Source organism: Adiantum capillus-veneris, chromosome 19, assembly GCF_014529385.1.
Source record: "Adiantum capillus-veneris isolate H3 chromosome 19, ASM1452938v2, whole genome shotgun sequence".
Lineage (NCBI taxonomy): Eukaryota > Viridiplantae > Streptophyta > Polypodiopsida > Polypodiales > Pteridaceae > Adiantum > Adiantum capillus-veneris.
The window spans coordinates 86,971,186-86,993,923 of NC_140949.1; the positions used below are offsets into that span (position 1 = coordinate 86,971,186).

Here is a 22,738-nt window from a genome sequence, read left to right on the forward strand (position 1 = left end):
ACAGGTCAGTAGTGGGGCATGTACGCACCTCATAGGGCCTATCTACAGCGGTTCACTCCACTATTGGGGTGAAGCAGGGTTGCCCGCTCTCTCCTACTCTATTTGGTATGTATGTGGATGAGGTTTCTGACTACATTGAGAGAGATGGTGATAGAGGTGCACAACTGGTAGGAACATGGATTCCACTATTGTTATATATTGATGATATTGTGTTGATCTCCGACTCTCCGGAGGGGATGCAATGTCACTTGGATGCTTTGCATAGGTTTGCTCATGAAAGTAGTTTGTCTGTCAACCTTGGTAAAGCCAAGGTCATGGTATTTAATACCACCCCATAGTGGATCAGGAGGTCAGCGCCCCCATTCACATACGGCCAGGAGACAGTGGAGTGTACAGATGCTTACACCTACCTTGGAGTGGTTTTTAGTGTACCAGCATTTTCATTGAGAAGAGCAGCAGAGGCTAGATTGACCAGAGCCCATGCAACATTGGGTAGATTGGAGAGGATGTGTTCACATGTTCACTTTCAGGAGCCTCGAACGAAGCTCTGGCTCTTTAACACCCGGGTGGCTTCTGTATTGCTCTGTGGAGCTGAGATTTGGGGACCTTCATTGGACCATCACGGGAGGACACGTCACACTGATGGATGGAGGGACATGGAGAAGCCACTAGTCTCTATGATCTCGCGGCTCATTAGAGCCGAGGCTTCAGTACCACGTGCCATTATCTAAGCAGAGCTAGCTGCCCCCCCCCCCCCCCCCCACTAGTGGTTGAGGCGCTCATCAGATATGTCTCCTTCATACACCGCATGTGGGAACTTCCTAGAAACAGATATGCCCGCCTTACACTTGGGTCCTCTCGACAGTTAGCCATGCAGGGAGATACAGCATGCTAGTATGGGGAGATGACATCATGGTTTCAAGCGCATGGGTTCAGCATAGACATTTTGCTCCCCTTCCAGTACTCACTGGATGTACCCTCTCTGACTCTTACACAGTCAGAGATCACCAGGCTCATCCGCCAGGACCTGACTCAGCTAGACACAAGGGGGGCATGGATATAGCCAGCACAGGAGCTGGGCACGAAGATGGCTTTCTACAAAGAGCATCTTCTCCAGTTTACGGAGGAAAGTTTTGTGACGAGGCCCAGATAAATGGACACCCACTTGTCTCATGGGATACGATGTGCTATTGGCCAGATAAGCACATCTTCACACCAATTGAGGATCGAGACTGGGAGATACAGCAGAGAACCAGCACAGGCCAGGACATGCCTCCTGTGTGACCTGGAGCCCGAGACAGAGTTGCACTACACATGCCACTGCCCAGTCTACTACGAGATACGCGGCCGCTTCCACTGCTTGTTCAAAGAGGGTTTTGGACCGCTCTCCAGAGTCATGCGATACAAGGATCAGAGATGCTTGGGTCTGTTTTTGCTCGAGCTGCGCAGACACAGAGAGAGCCTGATGAGGGGACAGGCCAGACAGTCTCAAAGACGGATCACAAACTTCTTTAGAGCAGACACTGGACACCCGGAGGACCTACTACCACAGGAGAGCTTGCCGCCTCACACCAGAGGCACACTGATCAACCGAGCGACCAAGCTAGGGAGATCCAGACGCCCACGACTACGGAGGACTACACAGCATCGACGGAGGCTGCATCAGAGGATTCGGATCACTTTGGCCCGACATGCACGATGCCTGGTCAGGCTATTAACCATGGAGGAGATTGATGAGATTCGCCAGCGACCGATGTTGTATCTTTTGTGATCTGTGATTTAGCTATCCCACCTAACTGCTTAGATCACACCTAGCTGTTTCGGATTCCATAGCATTCTATTTTGTCATTTTTTTTACTCTGACTTTATATCAAATCCACCACATTGTAACTTTTTGGTCTCATAGGTCACTCTGGCCATCTGAAGACGTTAATATAACATTTCATTTCATTTCTCTCTCTTGGGTCACGAGTTATGAGGATCAGAGATGTGTTGGGCTATATTTACTTGAGTTACACACATATAAAGACACTTTACTGGGGCGAGCTAGAGAGTCCAAGAGACACATTACGGTTTTCTTTTCACTAGATATGGGACAGCCAGAGGAGCAGCCATCACTGTAGAGCTCGGCCCACACTCATTCGACCACTACCGGCACTCTCATTGATCGAGCACTAGAGCTACGGAGATCCAAACGGCCACAATTGAGGAGAGGGGCTACACAACATCGACGGAGACTACAGTAGAGGATTTGAGCCATACCCTCTCGACATCCAGAGTGCAGATGAGGATGGATTCTGAAGACGTTAATATAACATTTCATTTGAAGACGTAACTGTAACCCTAGCCTTACTTGCCTGCAAGTCTTCCCCCGGGGCGAAGGGCAGCCCTCTTGGGGAGGGGGGGGGGGGGGGCTAGCATCCCTTAGCACTATCCCGCCATCGCCAGCAGTAGCAATGGAGCCCGGCTCTGTTTCGATATGCACACCATCGCCAGCAGTAGTAACTTGACAGCCTTGCTTCGACGAGCCACATGACGCCGAGCCTAGCCCTGTTTCGGCGAGTTGCAGACCCTACTTAACCCTTTAAGCTTCATCAAACTATTTTCTTTTTTCGTCGAGTTGCAGCAAACCCGTTTCCCTGGTCATTTCTTTAAGCCCCATCAAACAAGTTTGATCTTCGTTCCCATAGTTGGGCCTGCCCACTCAATAGAGTCAAGAAGATCCGAAGATCCAATGTCCTCCTTCAACACACCAAAGTCCAGCACACGCAAGAGTTTCCTTGCAGTGGCAGCTGCGCCTAAGAAGGATCCCGCCACTTGCCAAGACGCAAGGATCACAACCCTAGAGGTTCAGATCCAAGAGCTTATCTTGGAGAATGTTGAACTCAAACAACATTTTGAGTAAGCTTGAGGAGATGAAAGCAAAATAGAACAAAACTCTGCCAGCAAAGACACACAAAGTCGAAGCTTCTTTCACTGAGATTGTCAAGGCGGCTCAGAAAAAAGCCCATGAGGCAGCTCATAAGAAGATCGACAATGAAATACAAACAATCTTACAAGAATGCAGGTTGCAAGAATCCCTTGCTCTGAAGATGAAGATTGGAGAGCTCTCTCCACCATGGTACATCGAGGAGGAGGACACACTCGAAGAAGCCATCACCAAGCTCAATGACATTCTTCAACCAATTAACATCGAGCCCGATAATGTCTCTCTCACAAACGAGAGTGCGTAGGAATAGAAAGCTGAGGCTTCCGAGAACCATCAAGTCTTATTCTAGAACGAACGTGGTAATACGTTCGGTTCAAGTGCTTGTATAGACTTCTCCTCAGTAATAAAGATACTATTACGAGGGGGGGGGACCAGCCCATCTTCTGGTCCCCAGTGCTGTGTCGATCTTCTCTCTCTCTCTCTCTCTCTCTCTCTCTCTCTCTCTCTCTCTCTCTCTCTCTCTCTCTCTCTCTCTCTCTCATCTAGCGTCAGTATTAAGTGATAAATTCTGTTTATCCGAATATATTTTATATTGCTCAAGAATCAAGGTTCTCGCCTCTGGGTTTCACCTTCCAGACTCAGGCATGACATCCCTGCAAACTCTCTTTCCAGAGTCCTCTTCCCGCAGAACAACTCTGCTTTCCCGAACACGAAGTCCTTACTTGGGAATCCCCACTTCCGGATCACAACTCGAGAGACTACCTCTCTCCGATTCGTGGATCTGCTTCCCAAACTCGGGTACGAAACCCTTGGGCTGATCTGGCTCTAATTCCTCAGAGCGCTTTTCTCCTGCAAAGGCTCATGCCTTCCTCTACTCCTACTCCCTCACTAAGAGGAAGTACGCCTACAAACAAATACTTAGAGATCATAACATGAAAATCGTTACCTTCAAAGTCTCGACGCTCGAAACGCAACTCGATTCTCGAAAAGCAATTCCCCGGAAGAGATCTCTACATAGAAAATTCTCTCTTCCAATCCTACACACAAGAGGTGTTCTCGGGTTCGGAGGTTCCTTCTCGTAAATCAGCCTTGTCTACGACGTTAATGGGCTGGAAACAGAGAAAACGGCAGCTTGTCACAATGGAGACACGCTCCGTAGGCACTTCTTCGCGAGGAAACTCGTGCACTGGGTCCTGGCCAGCCATGGGTATCACTGCCGGCAACGTCTTCTTTGCGGCCGGCTGAAATCTGCAGCAGCATCTTCTCCTTGCAAAAACTGGTCTTCCCTCGGGGAGAGGGCGTGTAATGCTTTTATAGCTCTCTGGCCACGGCAAAGATAGCAGAGCACTAGCTGCCCGCGTAGAGATCGCGGCTGGGTTTTTTTTTTTTTTTTGGGCGATGTTCTGCCAAAACACAGAGAGAGAGAGAGAGAGAGAGAGAGAGAGAGAGAGAGAGAGAGAGAGAGAGAGAGAGAGAGAGAGAGATTTGATTTGATATTCACGTCCACGGGGGGCCAAAATGACCCATGGGACCTTTTAGACATTCTCCTCTTTCGAGGGTGTGTTACTCGTGTGACTTTTTGTGTCTTCTGTGAGTGTTTTGTGGTGTTCTAGGATGCGGGCAAGATATGTCCCGAGAGCTGTAGGGGAGGGGTCCGTTTTGGAGAGAACTCGGCGAGAGTATGGCATCCGTGTATGAGCTGCTGAAAATCAGCTCGAATATGTGCGTATGCTTGGCATTCTAACGTCACATGTGCTTCATCTTCAAGGGCTCGCATAGTACATGATGTGCATATTCTTTTCTGAGCATCAATTTTCAGCCATCCGCCTGTTTCTATCTTAAGCAAGTGTGATCTTGTATGCATCAGAGTTATGGCTTTTCTTGCCATATGGGGCATAGGCGTTTGGATGTGTACTTGGGCTTCCGGCTTGCTTGTGCTGTAGAGCTCCCAGTATTTTGTGTTGACATGTTTGCAATAATATTCGAACTTGGACCGATGTGTGGTCGTTCGCCATTTATTGTGAAGGCATTCAAGTAGTGCTATTTCAAAATTCAGCATACATTCCCCTTCTTCCCCCTTGACAATGGGCATGTCCACATATGCCTCTACATTCCATTTTGCAAACCACTTCCTTATGTCTTGGATAAGACTCGATGTTAAGAATTTACTTTTCTTAGTCTTTTGTAGTGCACATCCGGCCTTCCATGCTATGTGGGGGATTCGCATGGAGGGCATCAGTTTAACTTTCATAATGTATGTAAACATTCTTTGCAGGGCTTTCATTTCGAGGGGTCTTTTGCCTGTTTCCAAAAGCAACACTGAATACGGTGTAGTTTTTTTGACTCCCAGATGTCTACATAGGAACTTCTTTTGTATCTTTTCAATCTCATTCCATGGGTGGGCTGAGAGAGAGAGAGAGAGAGAGAGAGAGAGAGAGAGAGAGAGAGAGAGAGAATGCTGGATTATCTGTTCCCTTATTTATCAGATGGCTGCCTACTTATTGAGTGGGCGGCCGGCATATTTTAAAAATAGTCTAAATCTGCCAAAAACTCAATAAAACCTTATAAGTTAAAAACAATGCTTTCGCAGCACTTCCGAGGAGTCCCTGGATGCAATCACATGCATAGTTGCAATGCAGACATAGACTTCCTCGCGGGAAAGCATCTGCTTTCCCGAAAAGCAACCTGTTTTCTCAGAAAGCAATTGTATTTTCTGTCACATGACACATCCCAACCCTATGTGTCCGTGGACAAGCTACACCACAGCAGGGTTCAGTCAGTTCAGTCAAGTCTAGATTAGCAGTGATATGGCACTTTTGTGAGTCTATTCGTAGATCGTGCATGCCCACTCACTTAGCATAGATGCATATCCTCCGGTTGCACACAGCATGATCATCGGAATTCCCATCAGAATCCATTAGCATCAATTAGGGGATTTTCCAGTGCATTTAGCCTATTTTCCTATTTATTGGTATTTTCACTTATTATTTTTAAGTGACTTTCCAACAAAAGTAGGTAGGGCAATTTTGCTAAGTTAATATATAAGCAAACCCAAGTTAGCACTTTCTGGCAGAAGAGGCAGCAGGAGCTTCCCGCTCAACAGGCAACTTCTCAGCAGAACCCGCAGGACCCCCCCCCAACCTTGGCGTTTTCCTCTCTCAGCAGCAGGTAGCGTTTTGGTTTCCACCAGCAGTATCTCCACAAGACTTGGCATTTCAGCAATTGCTTCATCGCCATCAACACAGAGCCCTAGCGTTTTCATCCATGCATCATCGCCAGCACTCCCGACCAGCAGGAAATTACTAACGCTAGGAAAGGGCAGTAGTGTTTTCCAATTCAGCCATCTGGAACAGAAGATCATCAGCATTGTCAACCTCAGCATAACCCTAGCGACATCAGCCCAAAACGCCAGCAGCTCTCAGATTCTGGTAGCGTTTTTGCAGCAGTAAATCAGCCTTGAAGAAACGCAGATTTCAGCCTATGCACAGTAGCAGATTAGCCCCCAAGTTGGTTGCAGATGTTCCCCTATTTTCAGCCATAAAAACGCAGCCAAAACAGTCATTTTCAGCCACCGAAACAGTCCCGAAATTAAGCGCTTAGAAGATCTCAGATTTCAGCCGTCAAGTCGCCGTCGTCATCGGCATAGTCCCATTGCATACGCATTGTACACCTTTGAGCAATCAGGTAGACCACTCTCGCCGACGAGAGTGGGCCTTCGGAGGAGGGTTTTACAACATCTCGGTGTCGTATCTCTTCTCTCTCCTTCTCTCAGTCTCATTCACTTGCACACACAACATCCACTCACTTTGTTCGTGATCATAGCACTCTCCATAAGGCGGAAAGCTCTCTTTCCCTAAGAACTAAAAGGAACCTTGAGCAATAAAGATCACTAATCTTGAGAAAATACAACATTCATTCCGCAGCACCTAACATTTTCTCAAAGTTTCCTCTGAACCCAAGTGCTTGCTTTTCCTTGTGCACAATTATAACACAGTTCGGAATTTCCTCTTGACTATGGATATTCCCTTTCCGATGCACCTATCACCCATCTTGTGACGCATCAGGAATACCCATCACCTAGTCCTTTCCTACCGAACTTACAGTGCAATCTCTTTCGGGATGCTCTATGTCACCCATCCTATGATGCATCAGAGATGTCCGTTCCCGGATGGTCAGATACTTCTTACCGATGCTCCCTGTCACCCATTCGATGTGACGCATCAAAAGTACCCGTTCTTGGTGGCCTTACAGATATTCCCTTTCACAGTGCTCCCGTCATTACTCTGAATGACGCACTAGGAATACTCTGTACTCGGATGTCTCCAATGAGAAAAACCCTCTCACTTAAAATTCCAATAAATCATTTAGAATTATTTTTTCCTTGGTGTTCCAAGAGAGAAAAATCCCATAATTCATTTAGAATTATTTTTCTGTCAGATAAAGCCAATTTAGCAACAGTCTCCTGGATCAACGACACGCATAGGCGTGTACCACCTGGCCAATGCATCCTCACTTTCAAGAACAAAGAAGAACGGACAAACCTACTATGACAATCCTACCATCTCAAGGGGAAAAAGCTTTGGATCGCCGAGGAACTGATCACAAATCAGCTCAAGCTTAAAGCAAGCGAGCTCAAGAAGATGCATGAAGCCCGTAAACAAGGTAAATGGGCAATCTACCGTGGCGGTAAAGCCATCATCCAAGAGTTTCGAACTCCCAAGCCAACTCCCCCTCCACTCGACTCCCCTTAATTTTTATTTTTTCCCTCCTTCCTTTCACTCCTTGATGTACCCTCAATCCCTAACTGATATGTTTGTAATGCCTTCACCTCGAAGAGCTGATGTAATGTTTTGTTTTGTTCCCATAGGTCATATCTGACCTCCGTGAACAATAATTAAATCTCTCTCTCTCTCTCTCTCTCTCTCTCTCTCTCTCTCTCTCTCTCTCTCTCTCTCTCTCTCTCTCTCTCTCTCTCACACACACACACACACATTTCTCTCTCTTATACATAATTATTTGGAAGAATGTTTCATCTAGATAAAGTCTACACAAAGTATTGACTTGCATCACACTTGATATACGTGACGAGTATTAGCGATCTGCTGAGTAGCAATGTCTCAAAGAGGGGTCCTATTAACATTGATCAAACATGATTACTAAGAGGAGCCCTTGCCTAGGCAGCCAAGTCTACTCACTCCTGCTCCCATGTCACCACAGCTTCTAATTGGTATCAGAGCCATGGCCTGCTTGATGACGCCGAACTTGCTATCAGGAGCTGCACTCTTTCAGCCAATAGCAAGGCAACTTCTGGCTGCATTTTTGGTATGGAAGCCTTGCGTTGGGAGTGACGGTGTTCTGCTTTGAGTTTGTCACGAGGAACCCTTGAGAACCTGCATTTTCCAGCAAGAAGACGACGGAGGAGTGTCGCTATTTTCCAGCGCAGAGCTGGGCGAGTTTTTGGCTGCGTTTGAAGGCAAAAGGGGGCTTCTGTGTAGTGGTCGTGCTGGATTCTAATCCGGGTCGATTTCAGCCAATCAATCTGTCCTTTGCAGAGGAGGTTGCGAATTGTGGACCAGCTGTACAAGGTGCCATGTAATGGAATTTGCCTATTCAATTTGAGAGTAGCGGAATTTAATGAGAGTACTTTCAAGAAATGATTTTGTGAGCATAGCGGGTAGACATAATTGAAGATAGCAACATAATCATAGCAATTAGTTAACTTGGCATAGACAATACTTTTGCAAGAGAGAGAATTTAGAGAACATGACAACAGTTGAGGACCGGATTTATGTGGAGCCGGTCCCCCCTCCAATAGGCATTTGTATTATGATTTCTCCCATAAAGAGAGACTTGTTACAATACATTCTTTGTGTTCCTTGTGACCTAGGTGAAGCAATGAAGATCGAAAGCTTCATGCATCACCATCATAGCATAACCTAAACTTGAAGAAAGCTTTAACTATACCAAGCCTCAGTCCCAAGACCTCAAACACCTTCGAAGGTGGAGAGAGCTAGCAGGGAATGAGGGTAGGGAAGAGGAAGAAGAAACATTTCATACGAGAAAGAGCTAGTTCCTCACTTATCATAACTCTTGTGCTAGCATACATAATAGCATAGTAATGAAGAAGAAATAGATGGCAAGCTCAAGCATTGAAGCATGGCTCTTGGATGGATTTGCACTCCATAGCCAAGAGTGTTGGTGTAGGCTCTCAACCTCTACTTGCTTGGAGAAGGAGAGGGAGCTCTTGCACTTTCCATAGTACACAATGAGAGTGTTTGTGAGTGTGTGTGGGTGAGTATACCCCCTAAGCACCCCCCTAGCTTGCTTGGGTCGACCCCCCCTTGTAGCTCATGCTTGAAGCTCATTGGACCCCTCCAGGCCTAGCCAATCACAAGCAGGAGCCATTACAAGCAACAGGGGTAGCCTTGGGACAAGTGTCCCCCTTTCCCCTTTTAGAGAGAGGACTTGATAAATGCAAAATCAATTAATTAAATATCCTAAATTATCATTGGACCCCTTGGGTGGCCAACCAATAGGCTTCAGCACACCATGAGGGCAACATGAGGAGGAACTTGACAAGTGTCCTTGCTGCCTCTTCAAGCTGGGGCTTCCCTTGTGTGTGTGTGTGTGTGTGTGTGTGTGTGTGTGTGTGTGTGTGTGTGTGTTCTCTCTCATTCTCCCTCCCTTGTAGGCTCGCCCCCCTCCTTGTAGGGATCTTTTTGACTTTGGATGAGCAAGCCCCTTAGTCATCAAGCATGACTAAGCACTTGAAGTAGGGGGTGTTCCCACAAGCATCTCAAGCAAGCTTCTCAAGGCACCTCAAGCACCTTAATCATGCACCAAGTCAAGCACCTCAAGCATGGAGCCAGTCAAGCACCTCAAGTATAACAAGCACCTCAAGCACGACAAGCACCTCGAGCTTGGGCCGGGTTCCCACCTCAAGCTCAGCCCTAGCTTACCTAAGGTCAAAGGACTTTTACACACATTATTGGAGGTCTTCAATGAAGCTAACCCTAAGGTCTTATGCTCCATTGGTTAGCCTTGCTCTTGATAGACCATCTCCCATTTGGGCCCCTTTACTATTGGCCCCGTGTTGAGATAGATCTATAAGCACATATCTATATCTTAACACTTGTTCCCGTTTCTTCTCCCACATTAAGTGATCAATTTAATATGAGAAAATCATTTGGGTTGGTTAGATATTAGATTTTATGACATGCCATGTCATCACTTGTGTTCTTCTCTCTCCTCCTTTGGTTAGAGCTGCCACATCATCACCTTTTGTGCAAGGTGCCACGTCATCACTTGTGTTCTTCTGTCACATGACACATCCAACCCTATGTGTCCGTGGACAAGCTACAGCATGACCAGGGTCCTATTAACATTGATCAAACATGATTACTAAGAGGAGCCCTTGCCTAGGCAGCCAAGTCTACTCCCTCGTGCTCCCATGTCACCACAGCTTCTAATTGGTATCAGAGCCACGGCCTGCCTGATGACGCCGGACTTGCTATCAGGAGCTGCACTCTTTCAGCCAATGGCAAGGCAACTTCTGGCTGCATTTTTTGTATGGGAGCCTTGCGTTGGGAGTGATGGTGTTCTGCTTTGAGTTTGTCACGAGGAACCCTTGAGAACCTGCATTTTCCAGCAAGTAGACGACGGAGGAGTGTCGCTATTTTCCAGCGTAGAGCTAGGCAAGTTTTTGGCTGCGTTTTGAAGGCAAAAAGGGGCTTCTGTGTAGTGCTCGTGCTAGATTCTAATCCAGGTCGATTTCAGCCAATCAATCTGTCCTTTGCAGAGGAGGTTGCGAATTGTGGACCAGCTGTACAAGGTGCCATGTCATCACTTGTGTTCTTCTCTCTCCTCCTTTGGTTAGAGCTGCCACATCATCACCTTCTGTACAAGGTGCCATGTCATCACTTGTGTTCTTCTGTCACATGACACATCCAACCCTATGTGTCCGTGGACAAGCTACAACATGACCAGGGTTCAGTTCAATCAAGTCAGTCTAGAATAGAAAGTGATCTGGGACTTTTGTGAGTCTATTCGTAGACCGTGCATGACCAGACACTTAGTGTAGATGCATATCCTCTGGTTGCACACAGCATGATCATAAGCATTCCCATCAGAATCCATCAGAATCAGTTAGGGGAATTTTCCAATGCATTTAGCCTATTTTGACATTTTTCACTTATTATTTTTAAGTGACTTTTGTTGAAAAGTAGGTAGGGCAATTTACCTAAGTTTGTATATAAGCAAACTAGAGCTAGCACTATTTGGCAGCAGAGGCAACAGAAGCAAGCTCAACAGGCAACTTCTCAGCAACACCGAGCCTTGGTGGATTCCCTCCAAGCAGCAGATCCCCCCCATCCTAGCGTTTCTTCATCAGCATTGCCTAGCGTTTTTGCACCAGCACATCATCGCCATACCCCCCAGTGCCTAGTGTTTTGCATCAGCGCCCTCGCCAGCAAAGCCCAGCCCTAGCGTTTTGACAAGACAGCAAGCTAGCGTTTTTGGTTACCATCAGCCTAGCGTTTTGACAGAAGATTTCCCTAGCGTTATTGGATCCTAGCAGTATACAGCAATGCAGCGATTTTCAGCAATAGAAGAGTAGCAGATTCAGCCCATAAAGAAGTACAGATTCAGACCGGAAAGACCATCAGTTTTCAGCCTTAAGAACCTTTGTTTTCAGCCCTAACCCTACAGATGTTCAGTGTCAAAGACCCACAGAAAACAGTCCCCCAAATCAGCGTTTTTGGACTAGTCGCAGATTTCAGCCCATAGCGTTTTTGGACAGCAGATAAAAGATTGCAGATTTCAGCCCTTAGGTCGGTCTCGTCATCCCCGTCGTCATCGCCGACATAGCCTAGAATTGCATCAGTCTCATGCATTCCATTTGTACCAGATTGTGCAATCATAAGTACACCACTCTCGCCGACGAGTGGGGCCTTCGGAGGAGGGTTTTACAACGTCTCTGGTGTCGTATCTCTCTTCTGTCTCTCAGTCTCATACACTTGCACGCACAGTGTCCATTCACTTTGTTTGTGATCATAGCATTCTCTCCTTAGAACGGAAGGCTCTACCTTCCATAAGAACAAAAGGAACCTTGAGCACAGTTCGGAGCACTCATCTTGAGCAAAGCGCAAACATTCATTCCGTTGCACCTAACATTGGTATCAGAGCTTTGGCAGTGTTCTGTATCACTCAAGGAAAGAACCACAAGAATCACAAGAATTTTATTTTATTTTTTGCTTGTTGCGGTCGTACGAACCCAGGTTCGCTTGGGCGTGTCGATTCCTAATCGTGGTTTTGAAGAGTGACAGGAATCCCAGGAAAGAAGGGCTTGTCCAGCCTCCCCTTGTGTCTCTTTTCACTCATTGAGAGCGGATCGTGCACTTAGCGGCCGGCCAATCGACGTGAGGTAGGAAAAAGCAACCTTGGTGTGAGCGCAAGGCCGCCAAGGGGTGCGCACGCAGAAAGGAGTAGAACTCGGGTGAAGAGAAGATCCTTCTCAAACACAGATTGCAAGCAAAAGAAAACCTCAAGAACCTCAAGACCCTCAAGAACCTAAGAACCTCAGAACCCAAGAACCCAAGACCCTAGTGCATGGTCATCACTCGAAGCGGAATGGATACTTTGTTGGAGATGATGAGCATGAGAGAGGCGAAGAACCAGGAGGTTTTTCCGACCCTCCCCCTTTCCCATCTACATCAAGGATTGCACTAACTCCTATGGAGACTTTGGAGCTTATGTTTATGGAAAGGAACTTAGAATGCGAAGCAAGAAATGCAAAAAGAATAACAAAAATGAATCGTAGACGCGCACAAATAAAAGCAGAAATGGATCGCAGACACACAGAAGACAAAGCAGAAAGAGAAGCAGAAAGAAAGGCGAGACAAGAACAACGCAACCGACACATGTAAGAGTTCTTGCGACTCTTTTCTCAAGTGCTGGCACAGATGCAAGAGATTCAGGAGACGGAGACTCTCTCAGTCTCTTCTTCTCCAAAGCATGACACACAGGATTTGCATGATTATGAGAAGCATGATGATGATTTAAATGACAATGATTTGCATGATAATTTGAATGATAATGATGAGCATGATGATTTGGATAACAATGACAAGCATGATGATTTGCATGATGTGATTTCTCACAAGCATGATGATTTTCATGATGACCAAGATGTGATTTCTCACGAGCATGATGATTTGCATGAAGATGACGTGATTTTACAAGGATGATGAGTTAGTGGATGCTTTTTCTAGCGAAGCTAACCTCGTTGCAGCTTCGATCAATCACGAAGGATCGATCTTGGCTCTTGAGCCTACGTCCAAAGAACCCCCTCAAGAAGAAGTGATCTTGGCTCTCAAGCCTAGGTCTCAAGAACCCTCACATGAAGTATTATGTGTTCGCATGACTAGTACGCACGCATTGATCGAGTGTTTCATTCATGATCGTTGCCTGTATTTTTGTCAGCATCTTTATGTGACCCCTTTTCCTAGGCATGACATATTGTACGTTGAGCACGTTTCACTCATGAATGAGGACGAATGTATGCGGATTGTTCATGAAAAGCTGAAAAGTATGCATTCAAGGAAGTCACGTTCCATGTCTCTTCCTTGGCATGACACAGTGCTAGAAAGAGCACATGAAAGTATGAGCACCAAGCATGGGCATTTCCGTTGTGAATTGCCACAGTTGATTGCTTTATATCAAGAGAGAAAGATTCGATCTCATTGTTTGCGTATGTGTGGTGAACGGTTTGGCACTCCGTCTCTTTGTTCATCTACATTGCATGCATAGTCTTTTAGGAAGACAAGATTTTTTCCACTCACCTTACATGGAATAGGTATGTTCATGTTTTTGTGTTGGAAGTGGTTTCAGGAATTTTCAGCCATGGAGATTCTTGAAGAAGAAAGAAGCATGACTCTCAACGAAGTTGAAGCATTGAAGGAAACTCAGAAGACTGTCGCTTTCGGCGCGGCCCAAAGAAGCAAGCGTTGCAGACCTTTATGAAGTTCAAGTATCGCACGACCCACACCTCAGTATGGGCCGGCGAAGAGTCCCTTCCAGGATTCCATACCCTGTTGGCGATCTCCCTCGACGCCATACAGTTCGGTACCAGTACCTCACTTTGAAAAGGAGGGGATGTCACGTGACACATCCAACCCTATGTGTCCGTGGACAAGCTACAGCATGACCAGGGTTCAGTTCAATCAAGTCAGTCTAGAATAGGAAGTGATCTGGGACTTTTGAGTCTATTCGTAGACCGTGCAAGACCAGACACTTAGTGTAAATGCATATCCTCTGGTTGCACACAGCATGATCATAAGCATTCCCATCAGAATCCACCAGAATCAGTCAAGGGAATTTTCCAGTGCATTTAGCCTATTTTTGACATTTTTCACTTATTATTTTTAAGTGACTTTTGTTGGAAAGTAGGTAGGGCAATTTTGCTAAGTTTGTATATAAGCAAACTAGAGCTAGCACTATTTGGCAGAAGAGGCAACAAGAGCCAAGCTCAACAGGCAACTTCTCAGCAAGACCGAGCCTTAGTGGATTCCCTCCAAGCAGTAGATCCCCCCCATCCTAGTGTTTCTTCATCAGCATTGCCTGGCGTTTTTGGACCAGCACATCATCGCCATACCTCCCAGTGCCTAGCGTTTTGCATCAGCACCCTCGCCAGCAAAGCCCAGCCCTAGCGTTTTGACAAGACAACAAGCTAGCGTTTTTGGTTACCATCAGCCTAGCGTTTTGACAGAAGATTTCCCTAGCATTTTTGGATCCCAGCAATATGCAGCAATGCAGCGATTTTCAGCAATAGAAGAGTAGCAGATTCAGCCCATAAAGAAGTAGCAGATTCAGCCCGGAAAGACCATCAGTTTCAGCCTTAAGAACCTCTGTTTTCAGCCCTAAACCTGCAAATTTTCAGTGTCAAAGACCCACAGAAAACAGTCCCCCAAATCAGCGTTTTTGGACTAGTCGCAGATTTCAGCCCACAGCGTTTTTGGACAGCAGATAAAAGATTGCAGATTTCAGCCCTTAGGTCGGTCTCGTCGTCCCCGTCGTCATCGCCGACATAGCCTAGACTTGCATCAGTCTCATGCATTCCATTTGGACCAGATTGTGCAATCATAAGTAGACCACTCTCGCCGACAAGAGTGGGGCCTTCGGAGGAGGGTTTTACAACGTCTCTGGTGTCGTATCTCTCTTCTCTCTCTATCATACACTTGCACGCACAGTGTCCATTCACTTTGTTTGTGATCATAGCATTCTCTCATTAGAACCGAAGGCTCTACCTTCCATAAGAACAAAAGGAACCTTGAGCACAATTCGGAGCACTCATCTTGAACAAAGCGCAAACATTCATTCCGCTGCACCTAACATCTTCTCTCTCCTCCTTCGGTTAGAGCTGCCACATCATCACCTTTGTGGCAATAGATTCACATAAAATGCATTGTGAATCTTCCAAGTATCTGGCAACTTCATTTTGAAGGGTAAGTCATTGATCTTTTCTAAAATCTGGAAGAGTCCATACTATCACATACTTAGCTTTGGAAAAAGCCTCTTCTTGGCCTTCTTCTTCCTAGGGCGTGCCTTCTCAAACCTAAGAAGCACGGAATCATCTTCCTTCAATCGCAAGTGGCGGCGATGCTTGTCTATTGCCTTCTTATGCCGTTCTTGAGACTTCTACAAAGCATCCTTAACCTTGGCACAAGCAGACAGGCAATCTCCAGATCCTATACAAGGTGATCAACCTGAAATCTCTCGTCCTCGGTGCACAAAATAGGCAGAACCTTCTTGCCACCCTCTATAATCTCAAATGGTGCCTTTCGTACGAAGTGGGAACAGTGTTGTTTGTAAGCAAACCCTAGCAATTTCAAATACTTCTCCCAATAAGACTTCTTTTCAAAAATATAGCACGTCAACAAGTCTAATACCACTTAGTTGGTAATCTCTGACTACACATCGGTTTGTAGACGGAACAATGAAGAGTATTTGAGTAAAGTACCCACATTCTCAAACAATACAAACTCATAAATCTGGGGTCTCTATCTGAATAATAGGCGTAGGATCCCATGTAACCCAAAAATGTGTGAGACAATCAGCTTTGCCGAATGATCGGCCTTCAATGTCTTCTTCACTAGTACGAAGTGAGCCAGAGCAAACACTGTCATTGAAAGCTCCAGAGCTAAAGCTGAGAACTCCCCCCCAACATAGGAAGTCCCCCTCCCGCTCAATCCTGGGAAAAGGGAATGAGTACCACCAGAAGGAAATATGAGACACCCTGGAGTAAAATTGATTCCTCTATAAATGAATAGCAAAGCCTGAATCTCATGGAACTCAAGACTCAAAGAGCATCACACCATCGGTAAAACTCGGACTGTTAAGAATAGGAAGACTTGAAAGGTCGTCACCTCAAGATCATGTTTGCCAAAGCAACCGTCAGGGCCCAATAAGAACCTATCTACTCAAGCAAACTCCTTGAGATCAAACCAAATGTTCTGCATTTGCCAAGATGAACCCTGTACGTGTAATCCAATACAATATGCCAAACTGCATACAGACTCGGAAGAGCACATATACTCCCCCTTGTTGTAACTTGCTTCCATAAAATCTTCACCAAAATTGTCCTTTGTACTTGTGCTGAAGAGAACATACCCTCAATTGAATTGTGCAATCAATATCCAATACACAACATGACACCAATACTCAAAGGGAGAGTAAAAGAATCAACTCGGGGAACAAGCCTGTGAATAACGTTGGGGCTGATCTGTAACATGCCAGAAAGCTGGTCAAAAACTGCAAGGGAAGAAGAACCTGCTATACTAGCCAGTCGTGGCCAAATTTGCACCCGAAGGGCTGCCCCCAAGGTTGGAGCTCTCCAAAGAGATATATGGAAGAAGCATCCAAGTGTTGCTGACTGTGGAAGTAGGAACTAGATGTCCCCACTAATTGTCGACATTGTGTGCAAACCTGTCATCCAAAGGATCTTGACAAATCTGTTGTGGATCATCAAGAAAAAATTGCCCATAATAGGTTGCAAACTAGTCCTTCAGCTGGTACTAACAAACTCACCAAAGGGCAAAGGAATGACCAAATTTGTAGGGCCACACTACCATCGAGGAAGGAGTGAACATGGAGAAAGGAGAAGTCCACACTCCATCAAAACCTCCTCAAACTGTAGTCATTGTTGGCTAAGGGTCTGGCATCACATGCTCCACCTCTCCTCGAACTGTTGTCATTGTTGGTGCGGATTCTGTTTTGGTGGACACCGAAGGATTGGAGGCAAGAGATACAGGCAAGACAACGCAGACAAATTGGTTTGGCCTTTCCTCCTCGAACTGTTGTCATTGTTGGCTAAGGGTCTCGCACCACACACATTCTGAGAAGACTCAAGAGGAAAGGCCAGACCAATCTGTCTGCACTCTCTTGCTTGTATCTCCTGCCTCCAATCCTCCGATGTCCACCAAAACAGAATGCGCACCAACGCCACCAAACCCCAACTCGGTGTGGCTCTCAATGTGAATGAGCTGGAAGTGGCCTACTGCCCAGGTCGGGAGATAAGTCTGTTGTAAGGTTACCAAGGGTGAGTGTAAGCAACTCTAAAGGTAGCAATCCAAATGATCAAGAGTGTAGAAGAGTAACTGCACTACCATCCAAGCCAAGCTCCGGGTGACTCCGGATGTAGTCGCGGGATGCCTGATCACCCGCATTTCGCGGATAAACTCTCCAAGAGAGTCCAAAGCACTGAAGTCCCACTCAAGTCTGTAGATACAAGTAATGAACCTGTACAAGAAGGATCCAAGATCCTCTCCCTAAGTCCATGTAGATGCTCCTGTGTAAGCAAGTGATCTAGTGTGTCGAGGTCAAGTGGTAAGTGTCTGTCCACTCAAGATGGTGGTGTCTTCTCTGGGAATGTCAGAATCCCATATGCCATGAGCATGGCCATATCTCATGTGAACTCCTCTGATGAGTGCATAGGTGTGTCCATAGTAAACCACAAGTCACCACCCCGTGCGCAACCGCCGAATGATGGCTGGAATGAATGGATCTCCCAAGGATCAATGGATAAGATCTCAAGTCGCCGAAGAAGGTACCATCTCCAATGCTGTAGAAGTCCAAGATAAGTGCTCAGACAACCATCGGATGGTCTCCTGACAAGTAAGGGAGTGAACAACCGCACAAAAGGCAAAAAATCAGCCTGTTGTCCACCCAAAAAACGCTGCAAAGGGGCTGAAAACACTGCTGTAACAGAGAATTCAGCGTACCTGTACGCCGCCGATCGGTACGGGAGCGTCGCAGAGATTGCGGGGAGGGATCTTCGCACTTCTCAGCCGTCAAAGGGCTGAGAACAGAGAAAAAACAGCAAGTAAATGATGCCAGAAAAGTGCCAATTTCGTGTAGATATCTGACCACGAGTGTAGGTCTGCATGTGCCAGGCGGTGTAGCCCTCTCCCGTAGGTGCAAAAGCTCAGCTTTTTGCTTAAAATGCAGCAAAGTCCAAAAACGCAAGGTTTCCCAAAAACGCAGATCTAGGCAGAAAAAACGCAGGGCAGATCTGGTGCTGATTAGGTGGGATCTTGTTGCAGGGAGGGGCGCCAAGGGTAGAAGATGCAAATTTCTGCTTGCAACTGCAAAACGCCAGCAGCATGCAAAAAACGCTAGGTCATGTGAAAAGCACTAGGCAACTTAGAAATGTTCCTGCGATAGAAAGTTGCAGAGATGCTAGTGCTAGCTTCCCTTGGGAGGAGAGCCCGATGCAAAAGCGCCCTCAACGCTGGCGACTAATACCATGTGAGCGTGTGTGCGGGAGAGAGAGAGAGAGAGAGAGAGAGAGAGAGAGAGAGAGAGAGAGAGAGGAACACAAACGCAAGGTATGGTGAAAGAGGGGGCAATCAGCCCCCCATGACTACCATGAGAAGACCCAATACAACAACCAAATAGTGTGGAAGTCCCTGGCCCCATAAATAGGTGCCCAAGGGGCTATGGTCTCTCCATAGCCATGGGTGGTTTCTGCATTTGTCCCATGTTTGGCGAACACCTATACATAGGTTGTCCTTGTTGTCTCATTAGCACATATTGGACATTTCATCGTATTTTGGTCGATAATAGCACTCGTTCGTCTCATGGTTTGTCCATTTGCCTTTGATGGCACACCACTTAGATGGCCTTGCTTGTCTCATAGGTTGCCCTTGTGGTAGACCTTGTCCTAGCCCTCCTCCTTTGCATATTGCTCATCACATCATTCATACGCTTAAGCATGTCTTCAATGGCATTCATAAGAGCTGCCACACTAGGTCCTACTTGTGCTGGCACGGTAGATGTGGTTTGCTCACTTTGTGTATCGGACCAGCATAACCGCGAAACGTTTCAAGGCCGAAACGTTTCACCCTGAAACGCGGTGTTTCACCACGAAACGTTTCAAGGCTGAAATGAGAGCACAGTGAAACGTGAGACCGAAACGTGCGTTTAGCGACTTTGAAACTAAAACTATGGTAACTTATTGTTAGTGAAACGGCTTGTGTTTCACTTGGTGAGCGAAGCCGAAATGAGAGCACAGTGAAACGTGAGACCGAAACGTGCGTTTAGCGACTTTGAAACTAAAACTATGGTAACTTGTTGTTAGTGAAACGGCTTGTGTTTCACTTGGTGAGCAAAACGTTTCAAGGCCTGAAACGTTTCACCTATCCTAACTTGCCGAAACGCGTTTCATGGTGACGCTGGTGTATCCTTAACAGTGCTCTCTTTGTTGAAGATCTCACAGTTATCCTCCAAGTCTATAGCACCTAAAATGCATGCTTCCAAGGTGGTATGCTTCTTGCTTGAGCAAGCCTTCTAGAAACAATGAGGCAAGTCTCTCCTCGGTTGTTTCCAACTCTGGGGATCTGTCAATATACTGTCTCATTTGACTCACACAGACTCTTACACACTCTCCTTGTTTTTGTTTAAAGTTGTAGATTTGTGCTACCGTGTTGTGCTTGATTCCCATCTTCAAGCAAGCAACCACAAATCTCATTGCCAATGTCGGATAATCTGCAATAGATCCAAGAGGTATGGTTTGAAACCATGTTAAAGCCTTACCTTCCAAAGTCATTTCAAACCCCTTGAACTGAGTATGGAAGTTCGTTATTCTCTCTACTCTCAGTACTTGCCTGAAGCTTGCTAAGTGGTCATATGGATCCCAAGATTCACTGTATTTTTTGACTTAATTTTAAAAATCAATTGGTCTGACTCTACGGTTATGCTCTGCACCTGCTCTTCTAGCCGGTGGCCCTCCAACTAAGACTTCAGACCACTTGCTTGGTAGTTGTGACTCGTGTGGACCTCTTCTTCTAGTCCTTGAGTCACCTGTTCTTTCTTGGTTTGTCGTGGTTTCCATCTCTCTCCCAATTCTCATCATTGAGGTGGCTTTCTTGGGCTACCCTCGTCAACAAAGTTTACCAAAGTTTTGGCCGATGCGAAGCTGCTTGAGCCTTGGATTCTTTCTTTGTTTTGGGCAATCCTTATCGCCGCGGAAGTGGCCAATCCAATGGCAATCATAGCATTGATTCTTCTTTTGATCCTCGGCACAAGAAGGCTTGCCTTTGCCATTCTCCTTGAATTTCTTCCACGGAGGTGCAATTGACTAATTTGAAGCTACGGATGGAGCGAAGCATTTAAACTCTGACGTAGAAGTGCCGCAGTTAGAGGTTTCTCGCGTTGTCAGGCCACTCCCTAGCACGGCCAAATTATTGTCGTAGTTCTTCACAAACGTGTAGATGTCCTCGAGTGATGCAAGGTCGCACAATACCTCGTTTTGCTACGTCGGTGAAAATCCAAACAAAGATACTTAACCGCCTCGAGGGGAAGCTTCCCAACAAAGTTCCTACGGGGAGACATAACCACCCTTGGTGCTTAGCCGTCTCAAGGGAAAACTTCCCACGAAACTTCCCGCGAGGAAGCTTATCCGCCCTTGGTGCTTAGCCACCTCAAGGGGCGGCTTCCCAAGAAATTATGAGGCGATGTTCACAGTAAAAAAATCAATTTCTCTGCACACCCCACAATGGTAGTGCTTTTGGTAGAGCCATGAGCTATTCAAACATTCTAAATCACAGTTTTCTCCTGAATACTCCTCCTAGACCAATGTTCGAACCATGAGTTATTCACATACCAAAATTCAATTGAACCCAAAAAGTGGATTCTCTACCCACGCCACAATGGTATGCAAGACAAAAGACCACCTATCTCTGAGCACAAAAAGCATTCAAAAAGATATCTACCTCTCGTCCCCTATTCTACACCAGCGGCCTGCTGGTTACAGTGGAATCAGAGCTTGAATCGATTCTTCTTATAGAAAGTCCACCAAGTGCATTGTAATTGTTACAGATTTTCTATAAACGTTGATACAACTTACAGGTACAGCTGCCGAGTGTCACCGACATCAGTAAGTACACAACATCAAAAGGTTTCATCCTCTGAAGGTGTCACACTTGAGCAATAGCGCTCCCCAAGCTGCCCACATTCACCCAGGAGGAGGTTAGGATACCCGTACCATAGCTATCATTGAGCACCACAAGAGGCAGATGCCAAATGCTTATGGATGTTGTTTGTAATAAGCAATTTTTAAGCCTTTTAGCTGCAGGCTAGTCTTAATATTACTCTTAAATGAGAGATAAATTTCCATTGTATGTATTGTTTTGGTCTCATGGCTACATTGGCCTCTTTGATCGCCTACTAAGATCTTTCTTTCTTTCTTACTTTAATATCAAGTAATAATTCGATTTAAACAAATCAAGCATCCCGAGAACTACCACTTCACCCAGTTCAAGAGCTTGCTTCTCTGCAGTATCGCGTGCTTGGCGGTGACTTTTCTTCAGCTTCTTCTTTTCAACCCTGACCTTGGAGTACTGAAGAGAACGAATAAGCTTGTTTTTTATGTGTGAGGGAAAGGCCTTCTTCTCCACCCTCGCCTCTGTTGTATCATCCTCATTTTTCGCTTCTCCTTCCTCTCTGCGCCCTCTTTTACCCATTTAAGCAGCCAGCCTATGTACCTGTGTTCACCCAAAAAACATACACACTTCTTCTCCTATGCTCTGTGTGTGTGTGTGTGTGTGTGTGTGTGTGTGTGTGTGTGTGTGTGTGTGTGTGTGAGAGAGAGAGAGAGGTACCAGTGGTGCTCATTTCACTCCGTAAACTGGTAGCCTAGGGTGAAGGCTTTACGGAGATGTCGGCCGCCTTTTCTGGTTGCTGAGCGATTTTCACTTCTCTATAGCGCACAAGACAGGTGGGGCTCGCGCTACAACAAATATTTGCGTTGCGCTCTTTTTGCGTGTTAAAAAAATGAGGTCCATTAGCAAAACCGAATTTTGGGAATTCCGCTCAGGAGAGAGACTTTACAGAAATAGACTCTTGTTCAAATTTATCCTCTGCTAAGTATGAAAAGATTCTAAGGCCGTATCTAGGGGAAGTCACCATTCACTCTTTTGTGTGGCGTGGGGTGGGATCGAGCAATATGTGTAGACTACAACTCTGTATGTTGCTCATGTTGAAAGTACATGCTTTGAAAAGCCTTAGACGACAAATGTTGGATGTTGTATTCAAGACAGGCTCCTATAAAAGCATGTGATGATGGACGTAGGTTGGTCGCTACTATGATGCGATGCAAGTTGTGTGGGATACAACCTCCGGTGTACGTTGCTCTCCAAAAGGAGGCCTTAGTCAATGCTTCTTACACAGGCTCTGAAAATTAGCCTCACGCAATGTGGCGGCTCTGCAGAGAATCTTGAGCATCTAGAGCCTTAAAGCATTCAATGGTTGTGATTG

At 46.1% G+C, this 22,738-nt stretch overlaps 1 protein-coding gene across 1 annotated transcript in view; it reads right to left on the bottom strand.

Moving 5' to 3' along the window:
• MEE49 (Ribosomal RNA processing Brix domain protein) overlaps window positions 1–21,945 on the bottom strand; it is a 96,651-nt gene extending 74,706 nt beyond the window's left edge. Inside the window, exon 1 of the mRNA XM_086490883.1 lies at window positions 21,727–21,945. Coding sequence (XP_086347009.1) covers window positions 21,727–21,945 — 219 coding nt within the window. The remainder of the gene's footprint in view (window positions 1–21,726) is intronic.
• Between the last annotated feature and the right edge of the window lie 793 nt (window positions 21,946–22,738).